The sequence below is a fragment of the Petaurus breviceps genome, unplaced genomic scaffold, assembly GCF_028583685.1.
Source record: "Petaurus breviceps papuanus isolate PSGF00001 unplaced genomic scaffold, PetGlider_PUasm1.0 90847, whole genome shotgun sequence".
NCBI lineage: Eukaryota > Metazoa > Chordata > Mammalia > Diprotodontia > Petauridae > Petaurus > Petaurus breviceps.
In genome coordinates, this window is record NW_027187360.1 from 25,272,804 (window position 1) to 25,296,368 (window position 23,565).

At 37.2% G+C, this 23,565-nt stretch overlaps 1 protein-coding gene across 1 annotated transcript in view; it reads left to right on the plus strand.

Annotated features, from left to right (window-relative positions):
• The window catches only part of PRPF6 (pre-mRNA processing factor 6), a 324,132-nt gene extending 300,567 nt beyond the window's left edge, over positions 1 to 23,565 (plus strand). Inside the window, exons 20-22 of the mRNA XM_069072658.1 lie at positions 14,563 to 14,677; positions 18,264 to 18,390; positions 22,668 to 23,565. Coding sequence (XP_068928759.1) covers positions 14,563 to 14,677; positions 18,264 to 18,390; positions 22,668 to 22,820 — 395 coding nt within the window. The 3' untranslated portion in view covers positions 22,821 to 23,565. The remainder of the gene's footprint in view (positions 1 to 14,562; positions 14,678 to 18,263; positions 18,391 to 22,667) is intronic.

A 23,565-nucleotide genomic window follows, 5' to 3' on the forward strand; every position in this document is an offset into this window, starting at 1 on the left:
GAAAAAGCCTTCAAATTGGGTAATTAAGAGATTATTGGTAATTTTGAAGAGAACTGTTTTGGTTGAGCAATATGGTTCTAAGCCAGATTGCAAGAAGTTAATGGCTAAGCTAAAAGAGAACAACTGGAATCACCAAGTGTAGACAGCTTTATACAGGAGTTTGGCCAAGAAGAGGAAAGAGAGATATAGGATGATAGCTTATGGGGAATGGTAGGGAACTACTGAGATTTTTTTTCCAGGATGGGGAAGACTTTCATGTGTTTGTAGTCAACAGGAAAGGAACCAGTAGGTAGGGAGAGTTGGAGGATTAGAATTTGGGAAAGATAATGGCAGTTTGCAAGAGATGATTAGGAAAGGAGAGGATCAAGGGTTAAGGCAGAGGTGTTGGACTTGGTAAAGAGACCTCAGCGTCAGAGATTGGGGCAATGACAGAGAGAATGAACATACAGATAATGAACCAATTTTAGTGATGTTTTCATTACACCACACTGTTTTACCCACCATTATCAGTTCATGAACCTCAAATGTGTGAACAAGGGAAGAGAAAGCTGAACATTTGCTTCAGATTTAATATAATTTTCCCAGGGAGGTATGATTTTTGTTCTTTTGGTGTACTGTTTCCATAGTGCCAGGGATGAAATGGTAGACAAAGTAGAATCATTTAAGTCTTAAGCTATCTACAGACACATACAGCTGTTGATTCTTTTACTGTTCAGCCTTTATCTAGTAATAAGTGACTTGACCTACTGCTGTAGACATGAGCTACACTGTTTTTGCTGTGATTGAAGCTAGACTACACAAAGCAGCAACCAAATGGAAGGATGTTTACAGATTCACCTCAGAGAGGCACATAAAAAGACAGGTGAAATTGTTGTCATCTTGTGCCCAAAGGCAACAAGAAACATTTAAACTTGGTCATCTGCAGTAAGTAATAGACCACCATGAAGTTAATTGGAGCTTATACACTCAAGTATCTGTTGTAGAATATGAAAACTTAGAGAAATTTGGTGAAAAACTTCGCAAGAGTCAGCATATGCCTTGTGTGGACTTTAGAATGAAAATAGTGGCAAAGGGAGGGCAGCAAAAATTGTTGGAAAATAAATTTTAAGATCAAGAAATGAAAGAGAGAGGTCCAAGTCTTATTGGTAATTGAGATTAAGTAGATCTACTAATTGGTAGATTAAGAAGCTTCATACTTGAACATTCTGTACACTTCAGTAAGAGTTGGAAGGTGTTGAGCATCAAATAACAATGTAAAAATGAAATTAACTGTATCAACAGATAAAGCAACTGATTATAGATGTAGCAGTATCTTAGAATCAGCTGTCTGTATGTGGACAGACTATGACCTGGTCATAGCAGAGGCCAAAATAAATACTAAATTAGGAGAAAAGATAAAATTAGAAGATACTGCATGTATCATTTGTCAAATCACTTAACTTTTAGGCATTTTGATTACAAACGACTCTAGCCCAACAATTTTAAACATGTTACAAATTACAAGAAATTTAAAATAAATAACAGTAAAGACATTGTTACCATTTGTTAGAGAAGTTTAACTGATACAAAACAGTTACTAGAGTTTGGAGTTGGAAAGAGCCAAGAAATTTCCTCAGCCTGCAAACATAGTCTCCTTGCCAAGGCATGGCAGCCAAGGGCAGCATTCCTTTAAAAGATAAGTCCATTTGCAAAATATTTGAGGGGAACATGTTGGAACACTTTGTATTATATCATCTCACAAAACAATGAAAAGCAGTTCAGAAAACTAGTCCGCAGAGAACTTAGATCATACTGAGAACATTTATACATGAAGTTGGAAGTAGAATAGTACATACATATAAAGAGGAACAGACTGGCAGTATTTTTTAATAGTATTTTCTAATTACATTTAAAGACAATTTTTAGCATTCATTTTTTTTTTTTACAGATGTTGAGTTCCAAATTATTTCCCTCCCTCATTCACCATCCCTTCCTAAGATGGCAAACAATTTGATATAGGTTATTATATGTGTGTCATCATTTCCATGTTAGTCATGTTGTGAAAGAAGAAACAGGCTGAAAGAAAAAAAACATGAAAAAAATAAAGAAAGTGAAAATAGCATGCTTCAATCTACATTCAGACCCCATAGTTCTTTCTCTGGATGTGGATAGCATTTTCCATCATGAGTCCTTTGGGATAGTCTTGGAACATTGTATGCTGAGATGAGCCAAGTCGTTCATAGTTGATCATTGCACAGTGTTGCTGATACTTTGTATAATGTTCTCCTGGTTCTGCTCACTTCTCTTTGTATCAGTTCATGTAAACCTTTCTAGGTTTTTGAAATCTGCCTGCATCTTATAACACAATAGTATTCCATTACATTCATATGCCACAACTTGTTTAGCCATTCCCCAAATGATGGGCATCCCCTCAGTTTCCAATTCTTTGCCACCACAAAAAGAGCTACTGTAAATATATTTGTATATGTTGGTCCTTTTCCTTTTTTTCGTGATCTCTTTGGGATATAGATTTAGTAGTGCTGTTGCTAGATCAAAGGACATGCACAGTTTGATTGCCCTTTGGGCATAGTTCCAGATTGCTCTTTAGTATGGTTGAATCCATTCACAACTCTACTAGCAGTACATTAGTGTTCCAGTTTTCCCACATCCTCTCTAAAATTTATCATTTTCCTTTTCTGTCATATTAGAGATTGGCATTGTGACTGATTTGTTTTCATAAGTGATGCTAGTAGAATAATTATATTTAGATTTTTTCTTTCAGTATCAGATATATTTAGAGGAGTAGTAATGGCACTGAAAAAAGATGTATGCTAGTAAAGAGTTTGGATCTGACCAAATGCAGAAAAACATCCATGCTAGAGATGTTACATTTTTAAAGGTAGTAACAGATCTTTTTTAAAGATACATGAAAGAGGGGGGAAAAGATATTTTAAAAAGGGAAAAAGTTTCCATTTCCAAAAGAATGGAAAAGATCTCTGATGATTCTTTAATCAAAAAAGACAAAGAAAATTGCTAATGATTCAATTTATTGTTTATGATAATGTCTGTGAATGTGGTGCAGTGATTAGAGCACTGGGCTTGGAATCAGGAAGACTCATCTTCATGTGTTTAAATCTGGCCTGAGACACTTACTAGTTGTGGGACCCTGGGCAAGTCTGTTTGCTTTAGTTTCCTCATCTGTAAAATGAGCAGGAGAAGGAAATGGCAGACCATTCCAGTGTCTTTGCCAAGAAAACCCAAATAGGATCACAAAGTATCAGACATGACAGAAGTGACTCAGCAGCAAACACATCAGTAGTATCCTTTATGACAACATGAGAAATAAACAAGTTCACTTTCTGTGCCTGTTTATGATTTTTAAAGCAGATGTCTTTGGAATCCTACAAATGATTGGTATAGAAAGTATAAGATTGTAGGGTCATAAATTTTGAGGTGGAGGCCATCAAATCCATTCTTCTTATTTTACAGATGAGTAAACTGAAGCACAGAGCAGTTAAATTACTAGGGTCACCTAGCTAGTAAGTGTCTGAGGAAGTACCCACATTCAGCACTCCAGTAAATACACCATACTTCCTCAAGATCTCACTGGGTTGATTTTTGATTGATTTTTAAAATGGCATTTGTTTTGGTAGAGTAAAATAGGGTCTTGAATGCTTTTTTTCTACACAAAGTGTGAAACATTAAACATGAAATACAAAAATCAATGACAGATAAGCCCACAAAGGTAAATTTGTTCCTGTGAAGTGCTGGATATTGACATCAAAGTGAGACCTACACTCATACAGGGTGTTTATTACTGTTATAGAAGATCTTTGCAGAGTCTGTGAAAGGGCTTCCCTATTGATGGCAAGGTTCTCCAAATGTTCATATATGAAAAAATTATATTAATTGCATTAAAACACCACAAAACTTTTTCATCAAGGTAAAGAGCCATGTGAAAGAAATAGATTTAACCATATATACTTGAAAAGCAAAGTGGATGAAAAATGTTGCCCATAGGATTACACATTGATGAATAGCCAGCCTGTTTAGTTAATTTGTTGTTATATATCATATAATTATATAATCATTATATAATTTCATGGATTTGTACTCAAAGTGATTGGTTACCAGGGCCCAGAACTAAAAAGAAAGAAGTGATTTGGGAAATTCCATGGTAGTTTTATTATAAATTGATCACTGCTGTGAGAGACCATTTTTCTAACACCTGTATTTTCCCAGTGGGGCTAAGTCTCAGCAAATCATGGAACATAAAGAGCTTATAATTATCAGAATTATAAGTAATCCAGATGGCAATATAAAGATATATGGAGGACATATGTAGACTGTAATGTGTAATAAATGTTGATTTGTGCACAAGAGGTAGTATAAGAAATATTAATGAGGACATGAATAAATGAAAAATAAAATAAAAATAGTGCTTAAAGTTTGCAGGTCCCCAGAGTGACACTGAAGCCTTGGAACAGCATAACACTCCATACGCCAGGAAAGATGCAATAGGACTAGCTCAGACTTTCTCTTTAGAAGTGTAGTAGAACCAAGCTCTAACATCAAGTCTGAAGTCAGAAAGTAGACTAGAAGAATGGGCAAACAAAAAAAGAACTCCATCATAATAAGCTATTGTGGTGGCAAAGATGCTCAGGACTCAAATGCAGAAGAGAATGATTCCAAAATATCTACAAGCAATGTCTCAGAGAAAAGCGCAATTTGGGCTCAAACTCAACTTAGAATTCTTGGAAGAGATGAAGCAAGAGTTTAAAAAAAGTGTATAAAATGTTTTTATAAATGTAATAGGAGTGTTCGAGGAAAAAATTGGAAAAGAAATGAGGGCTTCAGAAGAAAGAATTTGAAAGGGAATTAACAGCTTGGCAGAAGAGATACAAAACCTTGTCCAAGCAACAAACTCCCTGAAAATTCAAATGGATCAAATATAAACCGACGTTATGAGACAACAAGAAATATTAAAACAAAGTTGAAAACCTGAAAAAAAAAAAGTAGCAAAACATGTAAGATAATTGTAGACCAGAACCAAATGAACTGAAAGTAATTGAGGGAAAAAATTTTAAAATAATTGAATTATCTCACTGCCACAACCAAAAAAAAAAAAAAAGAGTCTAGACATTATATTTCAAGAAATCTTCAAAGAAACCTGCCCAGATCCCTTAGAACCAGAAGTCAGTAGAAGTAGAATCTACTGCTCACCTTTTGAAAGAAAATTCCGGATGATAAATCCCAGGAACAGCAAAACAAAGATCCAGAATGGTGGAACAGAGTATATATGTAATACACAGTAGTGAATGAGTATAGCAATCTTGTGTTTGACAAATGTAAAAATTTAAACTCTGGGGACAAGAATTCACTGTTCGGCAAAAAATGTTGGAAAACTGGAAAACATTCTGGCAGAAACTAGTATATGACCTAGGTAAAGGGAGATATCAGTAAATTAGAAGAACTTGGAACAATTACCCATCAGACTTATGGATGGGAGAAGAATTTATGAATAAACGAGAGAGTATTCAGAGATGTAGAATGGATAATTTTCATTACATTCAGTTAAAAAGATTTTGCAGCCAAGATTAGAAGGAAAGTAGAAAATTGGGGGATAAATTTGTGGACAAAATTTTTTTGGAGTGGTGAGGGTAGGGCAGTTAGGGTTAATTGACTTGCCAAAGGTCACTGTCTAGTTAAGTGTTAAATGTCTGAGGCAGGCTTTGAACTCTGGTCCCCCTGACTCCAGGGCCAGTGCTCTATTCACTGTGCCACCTTGCTGCCCTAGACAGTTTTTTGGATAAAGGTCTCATATTTCAACTATTTAGAGAACTTTATCAAACTTATAAGAACATGAGTCATTCTTCAATCAAAATATAGGAGCAAGCATGTTTGATGAAGAAATCAATGCTATGTATTGTCATATAAAAATGTGCTAAGTCATTATTGATTGGAGAAATGCAAATTAAAACAACTTGGAGGGCAAAGTCAAGATGGCAGAGTAAAGGCAGGTACTCACCTAAGCTTTCCCCCAGGCCCTTCCAAATGCTTTTAAAAATGACTCTAGGGGTGGATTGGTAGCACAGTGAATAGAGCACCAGCCTTGGAGTCGGGAGGACCTGAGTTCAAATCTAGCCTCAGACACTTAACACTTACTAGCTGTGTGACCTTGGGCAAGTCACAACCCCAATTTCCCTTCCTCTCCCCCCTCCAAAAAGCAAAAAAAAGAGACTCTAAACAAATTCAAGAGCAGCAGAACCTATAAAAAGACAGAGTGAAACAAGTTCCCAGCTCAAGATAATTTAGAAGGTCAGCAGGAAAGTTCTGTTGTACCAGAGAGAATGAGAAGCATAGTTCAGCACAGACCAAGCCCCAGCAAACCTGGAGCAGCCCTTGGGGCCACTGAATCACTGGCAGCAGTGGTGATTTCCAGACCTCTCAGCCCATAGACTCCAAAGACAACTTAGAAGGTCAACAGGAGAGGTCTGTCACACCTGGTTGGGAGTGGAGCACAGTCCAGTGCAGGTCAGGCCAGCACAGCCCCAGCAACAGCAAACCAAGAGCTGGCCTTGGGAGTGACTGAATCAACGGCAACTTGTGGAGCACTCAGCCCACAGATGGTAAGGGATTTGAACAACTGGTCAGAAGGTGATTTCAGGGGTCTTTTTTGCTAGCACTGAGACAGGACTCCGTTAGTTTTGCCCATACTTAGATCTAGGCCACAGTCCTCGGTGGTAATTCCAGGGGGCAATGAGGAGCACTAGCGTAGCAGAACTTGCAACCACAGTGGAGGGGAGATCCTTGTCACAGTTCCAGGGTAGAAAAGAGTGCTTGTGGTCACTCACAGAACAGAGCATAGGCCAGGAGAGGAGTAAACACCTCTCCTTAGATCATACTACTTAGGAAGAACAGAAAACTTACAGGTCCCTAGGAATATCTTTGAAAACAGTTGCATAAAACCCCTGAAGGTTGGGACAGTACGCCCTCTATCCTGGAAGCAGATCCCTAGTTTAACAGAGAGTTAAAATAGGCTGGGAAATGAACAAGCAATGGAAAAAAAAACCTGACTATTGAAAGTTACTTTGGTGACAAGAAAGATCAAAGCACACACTCAGAAGACATCAAAGTCAAAGCTATGAATTGGTCTCAGGCCATAGGAGAGCTCAAAAAAGGATTTTGAAAATCAAGTAAGAGAGGTAGAGGAAAAATTGGGAAGAGAAATGAGAGTGATAGAAGAAAATAATGAAAAACAAGTCAACAGCTTGGTAAAGGAGATACCAAAAAAATACTGAAGAAAATAACACCTTAAAAAGCAGACTAGGCCAAATGGTAAAAGAAGTCCAAAAAGCCAATGAAGAGAAGAATACCTTAAAAAGCAGAATTGGCCAAATAGAAAAGGAGATCCAGAAGCTCACTGAAGAAAATAATTCCTTAAAAATTAGAATGATGTAAATGGAAGTTTAATGACTTTATGAGAAATCAAGAAACAATAAAACCAAAAGGATGAAAAAATAGAAGACAGTGTGAAATACCTCCTTGGAAAAACAACTGACCTAGAAAATAGATCCAGGAGAGATAATTTTAAAATTATTGGATTTCTCAAAAGCCATGATTAAAAAAAAAAAAGAGCCTAGACATCATCTTTCAAGAAGTTATTAAGGAAAACTGCTCTGATATTCCAGAACCAGAAGGTAAAATAGAAATGGAAAGAATTCACCAATCACATTCTGAAAGAGACCCTAAAATGAAAACTGTCAGGAGTATTATAGCCAAATTCCAGATTCCCAGGTCAAGGAGAAAATATTGCAAGCAACCAGAAAGAAACAATCCAGTATTGTGGAGCCACAGTCAGAACAACACAAGGTTTAGCAGATTCTACATTAAAGGATTGGAGGGCTTGGAATAATTATATTCTGGAGGGCAAAGAAGCTAGGTTTATAACCAAGAATCACTTACCCAGCAAAACTGAGTATAGTCCTTCAGGGGAAAAATGGACATTCAGTGAGATAGAGGACTTTCAAGCATTCTTGATGAAAAGACCAGAGCTGAATAAAAAATTTGATGTTCAAATACAAGACTCAAGAGAAGCATAAAAAGGTAAATAGGAAAGGAAAATCAAAGGGACTTAATAATTTTAAACTGTTTATATTCCTGCATGGGAAGATATTTGTAACTCATAAGACCTTTCTCTTTATTAGGGTAGTTAGAAGAAGTATGTATAGATAGAGGGCATAGGTGTGAGTTGAATATGAAGGAATGATATCTAAAAAAACAAAATTAAGGGGTGAGAGAGGAATGTATGTGAGAAAGAGAAAAGGAGAGGTAGAATGTGTAAATTATCTGACGTAAAAGAGACAAGAAACGCTTTTACAGTAGAGGGGAAGTAGGGGGAGGGGAGAGGGAGTATGTGAACCTTACTCATCAAAATTGGCTCAAAGAGATAACATACAAACTCAATTGAGTACTGAAACCTATCTTACCCTACAGGAAAGTAGCGAGAGGAAGGGGATTAAAGAAAAGGGTGTGTATGTGATAGAAGGGAGGGCAGATTGGGGGAGGAGGTAGTCAGAAGCAAAACACTAGAGGGACAGGTGAAAGAGAATAGGATAAATGGGGGAAGGGGATGGAGAGAAATACAATTAGCAGTAGTAAGTGTGAAAGAAATTTTGAAGCAAGTTTCTCTGATAAAGGCCTCATTTCTCAAACATACAGAGTACTGAATCAAACTTCTAAAAATAGGTGCCATTTCCCAATTGATAATGATCGAAGGATATGATCAGTTTGCAGATGAAATAATCTATTTATAGCATATGAAAAAATAACTTACTATTGATTGGAGAAATGCTAATTAAAACAATTTTGAGGTACTACCTCATACCTATTAGATTGGCTAATAGAACAGAAAAGGTAAATGACAAATGTTGAGGGTCTGTGGAAAAAATGCAACTTTAATGCACTGTTTAGAGTTGTGAACTGATTCAACAATTCTGTAGAGCAATTTGGAACTATCCCCAAAGGGCTATAAAACCGTGCATACCCTTTAACCTAGCAATAACACTACTAGGTCTGTATCCCAAAAGAGATTAAAAGAAAAACCAAAAAGTAAACCTATATGTACAAAAATATTTATAGCAGCTCTTTTCTGGGGATAAAGAATTAGAAGTTGAGGGGAAGCCTATTAATTGGGGAATGGCTGAACAAGTTGTGGTATGTGTTTATGATGGAATACAATAGTACTATAAGAATTGATGAGCAAGATGCTCTCAGAAAAACCTGGAAAGACTTGCATGAGCTGATGCAAAAATGAAATGTACTATGTACAGAGTAATAGAGATATTGTAAAATGATCAGCTGTCAGTGGATGAGCTATTAGCAATAAAACAGCCCAAGACATCTCTGAAGGACTTCATATGAAAAATCTATCCATCCCCAGTGGAAGAACTGGTGGTGTCTGACTATAGATCAAAACATTGTTTTTTTTTTTTTACTTTATTTTTCTTGATGTTTTTTTGGTCTGTTTTCTTTCACAATGTGGCTATTATGAATATGTTTTGCATGACTACACATGTATAACCTATATTGAATTGCTTGCCTTCTCAATGAGGTTGGGAATGGAAGAAGAGAGAGAATTTGGAACTCAAAAGTTTTTTTTTTAAGCAATTGGGGTTAAGTAACTTGCTCAAGGTTACACGGACAGGTGTTTCTGGGTGGGTGCTAAGTGTCTGAGCCCGGATTTGATCCCCAGGTCATCCCGACACTGGGGCCTGTCAGTGCTCTTACTTGCTGTGCTACCTGGCCGCTGGAACTCGAAAGTTTTAAAAACCAATGTTAGAAATTGTTTTTACATGTAACTAGGAAAAAATAAAATAGTAAATAAAAGCTTAAAAAAAACAAACAACTTTGAGGTATCATATCACACCTGTCAGTTTGGCTAAAATGATTGAAGAAAAAAATGACATATTGGAGGGGATGTGGAAAAATTGAGACACTGGTATGTTGTTGGTCAGACAGAACTGATAAAACCTTTTTGGAGAGCAATCTGGAATTATACTCAAAGAGTTATTAAACTATGTATACACTTTCACCCAGCAATACTGCTATTAGATTTGTTTCCCAAAGTGACCAGAGAAAAAAGAAAAGAACCTAAGTGTTCTAAAATATTTATAGTAGCTTTCCTTATGGTGGCAAAGAACTGGAAATTGAGGGGATGCCCATAAATTGGGAAATGGCTAAACAAGATGTGGTTATATGATTGTAATGGAACACTGCTGTTCTGGAAGAAATAATGAGCGAGTTGATCTTAGAAAAACATGGAAAGACTTGTATGGAATAATGAAGAATGAAACGAGCAGAACCAAAAGAACTTTATATGTAGTAATAGCAATGTTGTTGGAAGAATAACTGTGAATGACTAAGTTATTCTGAATATTATAAATATTTAAACCAACTACAAAGGACCTATAAACTAAGATGCCATCCACCTCCAGAGAAGGAGCTGATAAATAGAAGTATTCGTGGTGTGATTTAACATATATATCTATATCTCCATATCTGTCTGTCTATCTGTCTATCTAAAATGATAGTCTTCTTATTGCAGGGTGGGGAGGGATGGAGGAAGACAATTCAGAACTTAAAATGTACGAAAAAAATAAATAAAAAAAAGAATGATGTAAAGTAGCCATAATCAGGATCACACATGATTTTCAGCAACTTGAAATATGGTGTTACAGAGGGCAGAAGATATGGGCTCATAGCTAAAAAAAAAACTTATGTAGTGTAGTGGCAACCACACTGGCATACCCAGGATGGCTGCTAGCACAGGTTCTTAGATCTGCTTTACTAGGAAGGATAACTGTTCAATGGGTCAACAATCTTTTTTAATTACATTGATTAGTTCAGGGCAAAAGTCAGCACCCTGAACTTCAGAGAAAATCCAAACAAAGAAAATAGAGAAAATCCAAGCAGAAAAATAAAAACCAACAGACAGGGCTTCTAACTGAGAAATTAGCACAGATCAACAGGCAGATCCACCTGTCTGATCAAGGCAGTATATACAAAGTTACCAGAGAGAGAAGCACCGTTCAAAGCTGGGGCAGGAATGGGAGGCACTCTGGTTGGCTCCTTAACGGATACCCAGAGTCTCATCTGTTCAGATCACAAGAACACTCTTCCAGTGAGTGAGCCCCAAAGCAAAATGCTAACTTCAGAGTATGTATGCCCTTTTAAGAGCCAGAGGGCACCATACCCCTCCAGACTCAATGCTTAATTAGAAATTAACAAAAGATGTGAAAGCCTTCCTATAAGCAAGTCTCCACGAAGTAAGCTTCCTTTAATGAGCTCCAGGTGAGGCTTATTAATGGGTGGTAAAGATCTTACATCCCAATAACATTGCACCCAGCAAAACTGAGTATAATGCTATAGGGGAAAAAATAGGCTTTTAAAGTCTTTAAAGGACTTCCAAGCATTCCTGATAAAAACACCAGAGTGATGGAAACAATATGATTTAAACACAGGAATGAAGAGAAACATAAAAAGGTAAATATGAACAATGATAAAGTATTAAACAAAGATAAACTATTTACATTCAGATATGGTGAGATGATACCTGTGTCTCTTCTGCTGTCATCCTCGGGTTCATAGAAGGAGTCCAATTAGACAAGATCTGGGAGTGGTTCTCTTTATGTCTTAAAGATCTTAAGAGAAAAACAGAAAGGGGAGGGAAGGGAAAAGAGTTATTTTACACAATGAATATGCATAAACTCCCATCTAGACAAAGGGGTGGAGAGCACTGGCTTACATTTGAACCTCGCTTTTCTGAACTGGTCAAAAGAAGGAAGTGTACATACACACCAACCACACATATACATAGGTACAAAGATACATTTTACTCTATAGGGAAATAGGAAAAGGGTAGAAGGGAGGAAGGGAAATTATATGGAAAGGGAGATTAAGGGAGGAATTAGTCCTAAATAAAAAGTCTCAGGATGTACAAAAATAATTCTAGCTTTTCTTGAGGGGGCAAACACTAGGAACCTGAGGGGGGGGTGTCTATAAATTGGGGAATGGATGAACAAGTTCATGACATATAAATATGATGGAATATTGTTGTACTGAACTCTTATCAGCAGTAATGACCAACCAGGATTCCAGAGGACTAATGATGAAATATATCATCCATTTCCTGATAGATGAAGAATTGATGCAGAATGAGACAAATATTTTTTGGACATGGCCTTGATGGAAATTTGCTTTGATTGACTATACATGTTTGTAATAGGTTTTGTTTTCTTGTATTCTCATTTTGGGATTGGGATTCGGGAGGCTATGAAAGCATATTGTAAATGATTAAAATAAAGTATTAAAAAAAACAAAAGAAAATTTATAGACAATGTGAAGATATGGAGGGGAGTGGCTATGCCACAGAAATCTCAGATCCTTAAGTGTCAAAGTAGGAATCTCTGCTTGTAAAACTACAAAGCTGGGCCTATGTTCCATCAAGTGTCTTGGGTTGAAAGAATTCATCTTCATCTAACACTTTAAACTTTACAAAGTGTACATTTACATGTTGTACATTGATATGCAATGTAGTAAAAAGAATGCTGTATTCGGAGCCAGAGAACCTGGGTTTGCATCCTAGCTTCCTACTAACTCTGGCTTTGCACATGTTACTTAACCTCACTTTTGTCCCTGTTTCCTTGAATTCCTTACCAGCTCTGAACCTTATGATCTTAAAATGAGGAAACTGACACTTAGAACTGTTTAAGTGATTAATTTGCCCTAGGTCATATAGCTGGTGTCAGAACTGAGCTTTAAACCCTCAAATTCTTTATTCAGTGCTCCCTACCATGTTGTAGTACATTGTTTATACTGAAGCTTTTGTTTTCATACTGTATATTTTTAGATGACAGAGATTGTCTTTGTTACTCTCTAAGGTGATACTTTTTCTTTGAAATAATTCTTAGCCTCATGAAGGAAAAATAGGATGATTTCATGTCTTCTTGAATTTATATAATTTCCAATCAGCAAAAAGGGCTTTTTCTTTGAAATAAACTTTAAGCTTCTAAATTTTACCTGACATCTCCTCTGTCTTTGTAGGATCCTTTTCCAGATCATGCCCTCTAATTGTAGGTGTCCCTCTGGGTGTGGTCTCATCTCTCATGGATTTAATTCTCATCTCTGTGCTAATGATTCTCACTTCTGACCTATGCTGTCCCAAACTCTCTGCTGACTTCCAGTCTTATATCTCCAATTGCCTTTTAGACATTTCTTAACTGAATATACAGTAGACATCTTAAATTCAGTATGCCCAAAATGGAACTTATCTTTTTCTCTAAACTCCCTCTTCCCCCTTCTACCTTCCCTATTACTATAGAGGGAAGAGCCATCTTCCTAGTCCTTTGACCTCACAACCTAGGAGTCATCCTGGATTCCTCATTCCGTTGCCTCCCCATATCCAGCTGAGGCCAAGGTCTATCAGTTTCACCTTTGTAACATCTCTTGAATAAGCTCCTTACTCTTCTCTGACACAACCAGCACTCTGATGAAGCCCCTCATCACCTCACACCTGGATTATTTCAGTAGCCTGTTGGTGGGTCTGCCTGCCTCAAGTCTCTTCCCACTCCAATGCTTTCCAGCCACTAACGTGATTTTCCTAAATCTCAGGGGCCTCTACCTGCAAGGGCCTCTCCCATCCCCACCAGTAAACTCCAGTGGCTTCCTACCCTCACCAGGATCAAATACAAAATGCTCTGTTTGGCATTCAAAACCCTTGTATCCCACTCCTCTCATAGAATGGTAGGAGAATGTCTTCTTACACCTTACTCTGATCTAGTGACTCTGGCCTCCTGGTTATTCTAGGAATGAGACACTACATCTTTTAGTTCTAGACATTTTTCCTAGCTGTCCCCTGTGCCTAGAATGTTCTTCTTCTGCTCTGACTACTGACCTTCCTTGTTTCCTTTAAGTCCCAACTAAAATCTCATCTTTTACTGGAAGCTTTCACCAGCCCCTCTTAATTCTAATGCCTCCCTTCTGTTAATTATTTCTTATTTGTGTTGCATGTAGCTTTTAAAAAATATATATTTTTTAATATTATCTGCCGCATTAGATTGTAAGATCCTTGAGGACACAGACTGTATTTTGCCTCTTTTTATAACCTAGCAGTTTCCTGGCTCATAGTAGGCACTTAATAAATGTTTATTGATTGGTTGATGTTACATAAGCTTGTCAGATTGTTACATACATCAGCAGTTCAGAGGATGCAAAATTTTAGGATCAAGTACATTTGCTTATGGATTGGGGAATATTATATTTATTTTAGATAGACTTTTTGTTATGAAACTTTTTTTTTTTAAAGCACTTGGGGTTAAGTAACTTGCTCAAGGTTACACAGCCAGTTATTTCTGGGTGTGGTGCTAAGTATCAGAGCCTGGATTTGATCCCCAGGTCATCCCGACACTGGGGCTGGTGCTCTTACTCACTGAGCCACCTGGCCGCCCCTATGAAACTGTTTTAAAATTAGGAGTTGGATCCCTGAGATAACCAATGGTTATATTCTTTTTGTTTGAATTTTAGGCATCCTGTGGTCAGAAGCAATTTTCCTTGAGGCAAGACCCCAGAGGAAGACCAAGAGTGTAGATGCCCTGAAGAAGTGTGAACATGACCCTCATGTCCTGCTGGCTGTGGCAAAGTGAGTAACTCTTCCTTTTATATGTTTGTATGCTGTGTGGTTATATTAAGAGATATGTAGGTTTTAGGAATAAAGTGGTGATAATTTCATTATGGCGAGACCACATCTGGAATATTGTGTTCAGCTCTTTGCATCATATTTTAGAAAGAACATTGATAGAACTCTGTGGAACATCCCAAAGGTGACAACTAGATTGTCTGAGAGTTTCAAACTTATGCCATTGGAAGATAGGTAGGAGGGGCTGGGGTTATTTAGCCTTAAGAAGAAAGGGCTAGCAATATAAGGGTTTGTCTTATTTTTTCTTTATGATTCTTGCAGTTATGTAGCTGGGTGACAAATAAGGTTTTTCGGATGCAAAAGAGGAGATAAAGACCTTTTGGAAACTTTAGTCCCAAAGATTTCATATATGTGATGGGTTTGTTGACATTAATGTTTTAGTTTTGGTTTGTTTTGCATTGGTTGTCTTCCAAGAAATTTCTGTTTTTAATGCAGCATAAGTTTCAGGTTTATGCCATTGGAGGGTAGCTAGGGGGACCTGGGGTTATTTAGCCTGAAGAAGACAAGGCTCAGGGGGAAGGGTAAACGTATATGATATCTATCTTTAATTATGTTAAGGCTGTCATGTAGAAGAGGGATTAGATTTGTTTTGCTTGGCCCTAGTGTACAAAACTAGATAGAAGTTGGAAAGAGGCATTAATTAATGACTCTTTAATTTCCTCTTAAGAGGAAAATTTAGGCTTAATGTCAAGGGAAAAGTGCGTGTAACAGTAAGAACTATCCTAAAGTAGAATGACCTGCTTTAGGGGATAGTGGGTATTCCCTCATTGGAGGTCTTCAGGCACCCTTGTACTGGATGACTGCTTGTCAGGTGTGTTCATATTAGCAATTTGGGGGGGGGGTGGTGATATGAATTGGATTAGATGATTGATGAGGTCCCTTCCAACTCAAGATTATAGATTATTAGAATCTGCCTGCTCATTTAGGGAGATGTGGGCTTTGTTGTAGGACTTTATTTTTAATATGTAATTTTTGGTAATCTTTTACAGGCCCCTTCATCTAATCAGATAATGATTTTTGTTAATCATCTCTGGATGATTGTAACTACAAGGCATTTGCGCAGGTTCTCCGGGGAAGAAAATTCTTCAGTTTCTCTTTAAGTTACTCTCTGAGTGTGGCTATTTTTCTCTTTTATCCTTAGTCCTTATACCCTTTGTGATTAGACCATGGTAAAGAAGATTCAGAGCTGCCATAATCTTTATGACTTAGACCTTTTATTAAGTTAAGCAGGGTATGTGGAAAGATCTTTCTTCTAAGTGTTTTTTCCCTACCTCCTCCCGCAAATGTACATGGAATATGTTTTCTGAGTAAGTCTTTTCTCGTGTCATAGGAAGGCTGTACTTTCTCTTTGGGGGTTTGTCCAGTTTTATCCCCAACTAAAATTCATTAGGTATCTTGGAAGCACAAGTCTAGTTGTCCAGTAGTCTATGAATAGAATTTTCTTCTTGAAGGATCTCTGATTCCCTTTAAAGTTTCTCTTTCTCTAGGGAGTCAGATGGTTGCCTTGTCCTGCTCTTCTCTTCCTTCTAGTAGTATAGCTCCTATTACTTTCCCTGTTTTATTTTATGAGATATGGACTTAGTTACACCATACACAAAAACTTCTTACAAGACTTTGTCTAGAAAACTTTTGAGTGGTGAGTAACTCCAGCACAGATACACTTGTTTTCATTAGGTTGGTGGCTTACAGTCTTCCAGGGAGATGTTCATTTGTCATAAATTTGACCCTGGCCTCTCATTTGCTTGATAAAACTTATGTGAAAGACTGAAGTAGCATATATTGATGTTGAAATTAGACTTGATGAAAATTCCCTTTTCCCCATTTCTTCCTCTTAGTTTATTTAAAAACTGGTCAGGTCCTATTTATTTGAACTTAAGTTTCCTTTGGTAAAGTTTTCCCCCTGCTTCCTCCTGGCCCCCACAGTGACTTTCTAGAATGGCTTCTACTCCAGAGCATGGCTGGCTTTGGTTTGCGGTGAACAGAGCCAGCTACTCTATTGCTCATTTTTCTCTTTAATGCCAAAAGCATTTAATAGATGAGGACTGGAAATTAGTGTCCAGCTCTTTCACAATCTCTTCCAAGCCAAAGCAAATGAGGCCCCACAGGCTTCTAGTGGCGTTAGCACTGTGGGCTGCCAGAAGACTGACAGATAATGTGACAAGTTCAGTTTAGTCAGCAAAGGGAAAGACTTTTTCCAGACCCCCTCTTGGTTCAACTTGTACCTCTTTAGTTAAACAACTAAAGCCAGCTCATGTACTTTTACCGCCTCTAATGACTTTCATATATGACAACCTGATAGGGATAACTATAACGGCCTTGTAAAAGGCTTTGGTTAAAGTAAATAAGTTACTCCTAGCAGTTCCCATGGTGGTATTTTGTATCTCTATTATCAGGGTTCACGCTCTTTAAATCATAGTTTATCTAACACTAAGCAATTAACAGAACCATAAGGCTTAAAAAACAATCATGTTATCAGGCCATGAAATTATACCATTTAGTAACTTGTACCAGTCAAAACAGTCACCTTATTCATAAGAAATTGACTGGCATATAATTGAGCCCTGTTTGATGTGCAGAAACCAAGCCCATAAAATATTTGCACAGTGGTAGCTATAGCCAGAGAGGGAAAATTAAATTAGACTTGCCCTGGACATGGATATAACTGTAGTGGTCCCCCATCTGACTTGGGGTAGTGGCTTTAAGGTTCCCATTGAATTTTCTTTGATGTGGTGTCCCTTTGAACTTGTGTCTAACAAGACTGTAGTGCAGTCTGATCTTCATTTGTAGTTGGTAATGGTTTAATCTGGAAACTGAATTTTTTAATTTTAGCAAACATAATTCAAACTACCTGTTGTTGTCTTAGAACCCTAGTTTACCAATTCCTTTTCATTTTTTTCTCCTTTGTTTTTCCTTACAATTCTTGTAGTTATGTAGTTGGGTGACAAATATGGTTTTTCTGGTACAGAATAGGAGATAAAGACCCTTTGGGAACTTTAGTCTCAAAGATTCCTTAAGTGTGATGTGTTTGTTTGCATTAATCGACAGCATCAACTTTCTTCCAAGGAAATTTCTATCTTTAATGGAGTTGAGTGCTCATGACCCTGTTTTAGACTGGGCAAAGCAGGAACATCCAGGAAGTCCCTTAATAATTTCCACAAAAATTTCTTTTTGTCTCTTCCTTGGTAATAGCGTGAATTTATTGCAGTTATGAGTACTCATTTTTGTATTTTTATTGTCTGACCCGTGGGAAAATGACCATTCATCAGAATTTTAAAATCTGGCTGTTGTGTTTTGAGAAAATTTGTCTGGACACAGTGAAGAAGTTTCTGAAAATTATGGTTTTTAATGCAGAGAGATTACAGATTCCCCTGTCTTTAAAAATAAAGCTAGCTTTTTTTCTGTCTCAGACCTTGTACTACTCTCCCGCTTGGCGCACATAACCCTGTTGGTTCTATACAACCTCGTGGTCACCAAATGAGCGTTCTGGAAATGATGTCCAGCTCATTCTTCTTTCTGTTCTCTGCCATAGACTGTTCTGGAGTGAACGTAAGATCACCAAGGCCAGGGAGTGGTTCCACCGAACTGTAAAGATTGATTCAGACCTGGGGGATGCCTGGGCTTTCTTCTACAAATTTGAATTACAACATGGTACTGAGGTAAGGAAGCTTTTTTAATAACAGTTTCTAGATTGCCACTTTGCTCTGCAGTTCCTCCCTTTTCTTTCCATTTCTCTTCTCTATTCTGAGGTGAAAGGATGAAGTGATTTGAGATTGTGTAGTAGGAGAGTATTGGAGTACTTTAAGTTGGGAGATCTGGACTCAGGTCTTTGTTCTGCTTTGTGACTTTAAGTAAATCATTTCATCCCTTGACTTTTGTTTTCTCTTCTATAAAATGAGAGAATCTAGAAGGATCTCTGAGGTCCCGTCTGTCTCTTTAACATTCTGTGATTTGGAGTGTATTATGAATATTATTTTAATTTACCTGAGGTTGGGCTTCTGAACAACCTTCCCTTCAGTAATAAGAGCTCTTGCCTTCTAAGTACCAGTTCTTAGAAGCTGCTAATTGGATCATGATTTTTCTTCCTTTTTTTTTTAATGAGAGAAAAGGAATGGCCTTCTATAGTAATGAATGAAGTGTAAAATATAAAATATTTTAAATACATGAGTAGATCAAATATCCTATCTAGCAGTCTGTTTTTAATCTATATCTGTTTTTCATCAATTGACTCCAAAACTAGACAAATAATTCATTCTAAATAATTTAAAAATAAGTTATAAGCAATTTTTTTTTCTGTCAGAAGCCTCTCCATTTTATTTTATTTTTTTGGTCTTTATTAATTTGTTTACTTTTAGTTTACAAGATTCATTACCACAATTCCTTGAGTTTCAAATTTTCTCTCCCTCCCCCATCCCTCCTCCCTCCCCCCATGGTGGCATACAATCAAGTATAGTATCTGTAAATACTTTCACATTAGGCATTAGTCAGGTTATAAAGAAGGATTGTATCAGATGGAATGAAGAATGGGAAAGAGGAAACAAAACCAAACAAGAGAATGAAAAAAGGCAGGTAGTTTGCTTCAATCTGGGTTCAATCGCAGTTCTTTCTCTGGATGTAAACATTTCTATCATGAGTCTTTTGGGTTTGACTTATGTCTCTGGATTGCTGAGAAGAGTCCAGTTTATCCAAGTTGGTCATCACACATGCGTTGTGTCTGTAATTGTGTACAATTCCTCCTGGCTCTACTCTTCTCACTCAGCATCAGTTCGTATAAGTCTCTCCAGGTAAATATGAAGTCCATCTGCTCCTCATTTCTTATTGCACAATAGTATTCCATAACATGCATATACCACAACTTGTTCAGCCATTCCCCAATTGATGGGCTCCCCCCTTACTTTCCAATTCTTTGCTACCACAAAAAGAGCTGCTATAAAATTTTTGTACATATGGGTCTTTTCCCCACTTCTATGATCTCTTTGGGATACAACCCTAGAAGTGGTATTGCTGGGTCAAAGGGTATGAAATTATTTAGAGCCGTTTGGGTATAATTCCAGATTGCTTTCAAGAATGATTGGATCAATTCACAACTCCACCAGCAATACATTAGTATTCCAATTTTTCCACATTCTCTCCAGCATTTATCATTTTCCTGTTTTGTCATCTTAGCCAATCTGACTGGTGAGATGTGGTACCTCAGAGTTGTTTTCATTTGCATTTCTCTAATCAATAGTGATTTAGAGCATTTCTTCATGTGCTTATAGATATCTTTAGTTTCTTTCTCTGAAAACTGCCTGTTCATATCCTTTGACCATTTATCAATTGGGGAATGTCTTGTATTCTTAAAGATTTTGTTCATTTCTCTGTATATTTTAGAAATGAGTCCTTTATCAGAGACATAGGTTTAAAAATTCTTTCCCAACTTCCCACCTCCCTCTTAATCTTGGTTACATTGGCTTTGTACAGAAGCTTTTCAATTTAATGTAATCAAAATTATCCATTTTGCATTTTATAATGCTCTCTAATTCTTGTTTAGTCATAAAGTCTTTCCCTCTTCACAGATCTGACAGGTAAACTATTCCTTGTTTTCCGAGATTGCTTACAGTATCAACCTTTATACCTAGATCATGCACCCATTTAGACTTGATTTTGGTATATGGTGTTAGGTAATGGTCTATGCCCAGTTTCTGCCATACTATATTCCAGTTTTCCCAGCAGTTTTTGTCAAATAGTGAGTTCTTATCCCCAAAACTGGGGTCTTTGGGTTTATCAAACAATAGATTACTATAGTCATTGACTGCTGAATCTCCTGTGCCTAATCTATTCCATTGATCCACTACTCTATTCCTCAGCCAGTACCAAGTAGTTTTGATGACTGCTGTATAAGCAATTTTCGATTGATAGAAAACTGTTAAATGATGGTTAAGGAATTTCTAAAAAAAAAAAAAAATCTGAGGATTGTATTATAAGCCAGGGATTCTTAACCTTGGGTCTATGAACTTTTAAAGAATTAATTTATTTTTAATTTTCAACATTCACTTCCATAAGTTTTAAATTTTCTCCTCCTCCTTCCCCAAGATGGCATGCAATCTGATATAGGCTCTACATATACATTCTTATTAAACATAAGTTCCATGAACTTTTATTGAAAAATTTTTTCAATTAAATTTATTTATTTAAATATTAAATTTTTTTTGCATTAAAATATTTTAAAATAACTATTTCAGTATAACTGATTTCCTTTGTATTTTATTTTATGTATTTAAAAACATTATTCTGTGAAGGGGTCAATAGGTTTCACTAGACTTCTAAAGAGGTCCTTGACACAAAAATGGTTAAGAACTCTATTCTTTAATTCAAAAGTTGGAAATTCTGAGGCTATTAATTTGTGAGCTGGATCTATGGGCAATGGTAATAATATAGCATCCTAATGTGGAAGTATATTGGGTCCTAAACAGGTTTAAGTTTTCTTTGACTTAAGCTGGGGGCGGGGAGGCTTTTTGAGAAGAATGAGTGCTGTTTAGCAGTGGCTTGGTCACCCCACAGGAGTTGTGCAGTTGGGACACTTTACAGCATGTGGTAGAATTACTATCTTATGTTATTTCTAGTCTTTTTGAATTCCTATCTACTGAGCCTCTATCTACCATGGGAAAGATAAGCTACACTACATATTTTTCCAGGATGGCAAATTGTATACTACCATCATTACAAGAAGAATATTAAGAAAAAAAACTTGCTGTCTGCCATGAACCTCAAGTAGCTGACTGTAAACTACTTTAGCCACAAAAAGTTCAGCTTTTTTTTCTTCCTGTTAAATACCCTTCTAAAACCTGGCTTGGGAGGGGTCTAAGATGCTGAGCTAGTCTCTTTCTAGAGATGGATGGGGGGGAATAGTGTGGGAAGAGGAAATAAACATTTATTAAGCACCTACAGTGTACCAGGGACTATACTAAGCTTTTTACAGATACTGTTTGTAGATGCTATTATTATTCCCATTTTACAGTTGAGAAAACTGAGGCAGACAGTTTAAGTGACTTGTCTAGAATCCAGTAAGTATCTAAGGCTGAATTTAAACTCAGGTCTTCCTGACTTGAGACCCAGTCCCCTGTCCCACTCTGTCACCTGTTGGGGAGGGGTTAGTGTGATTCCTCCCCAAAGAAATCATCTCAGATACATCCCTGTTTTTGTGACAGAAGAACCAGTCAGTACAAGGTAACCCAGACTAAGAGTCATGAGTGTTAAGAAATCCCTGGGAGAGTAGACATATATTATCCTATCTCCCACCTGCTACTTACCCATTGGACTGTGTGCTGGTGAAGAAAATGTTTGATTTCAAGAATAAACAGTAGAGTTAACTCTGTCATACACAAATTGATTGCCCTATTATCTGTGGTGAATTTTTAATCCCGAATTACTTCTTTCTAAGTAACACTTGCCTGGGCTGTGGTTTGAATTTAGGGAAGGTAGACTTTTGAGTCAACGTGAGCTAAATAGAGATGAAGAATTGACTAAACTTCCAAATGCATTCCTCCCACCCACTCCCTACCTCCCCCAAATAACAAAATGAAATGAAACGTGTTCCAAAGCCTACTGTAAAGGACTTTAGGATTATTTGCTTTTTTATATTATTCTTGCTTCAGTTACCCTTCATCATAGTGGGTGACCCTGTGTTAATTGTCAGACTGAAAATAAATTGGACTAAACTTAAACACATCTCTTTACTTTGTCACTGAATAACATTTGATCTCCTTGTTGCTGGAAATTCATTGTCCCTTAATTATACAACACAGCCTTTGTGAACTGAAATGTTGTCATATGCCTTAGCTTCTTGTGCTGGGGTTTGGGATAGAGTAAATATATGGGGACCTTGGAGCTGATATCCTCCAGATGAAAGCAGATAGATGCTTACTTAAAGTACTGTTTTGGTTTCCCCCTCTAGGAGCAGCAGGAAGAGGTCAAGAAGCGCTGTGAGAATGCAGAGCCCCGCCATGGGGAACTGTGGTGTGAAGTGTCCAAGGACATTGAGAATTGGCAGAAAAAGATTGGGGAGATCCTTGTGCTTGTAGCAGCCAAGATTAAAAACACCTTCTAGCTGTTGCTGTATCCATTCCTGTCACTGCCCTGGAGAAAGTAGCATTGTCTTGCTAGCCAAGGTGCAGAAGGAGGGAGGTAAAGGACAGCCTCCTGGTAGCTGTGCTGCAGATGCTTTTCAGATGAAAATACCATGAGGACTGGTCTTTGAGACACTAGGATTGTGAGTGCTGATGTGCTAGGCAAACAGTCTCTTTATAAAGTTGGCTTGCTCTTTAAATTTAATTAAATCTTTTTTTAAAAAATATTGTGTCAGGTTTAGTAACCTATCATTTGTTACTGGATTGTTCTTCACTAAGCTATTCTTCTTCCATTTCTATTTTTTGGGTTTGTCTAGCCCTGAGTTTTCTCCAGAGAAGTTTGTCATAGATAATTCAAATTCACCATAGGTAGATATGAACTGAGAAGCTATCACTCACCAAGACTGTGGAGAACTCGGTGGGGAAAAAAACAAACAATGTTGCTATGCCATTTGAATCTTTAAATTAATGTTATGTTTGGGAGAAAATAGGGTTTGACTTTCTTAGCCTTCTTGTATTCTTTACTTAGAATTAAAATTCACTGTAATTTGCTTTAATACAGAGTAAGTCCAGCCTGCATGAGAAAAGTGTGTGTAAGACACACACACACAGAGCACACACCCGAGAGAGAACATGTAGTTATTTCATTCATTCAGCAAATATAATGCAAAAGTTGACGTCTTAAAGTATGTTGCTTCAAAGAGCTATAATAAAAAACAGGTGTTC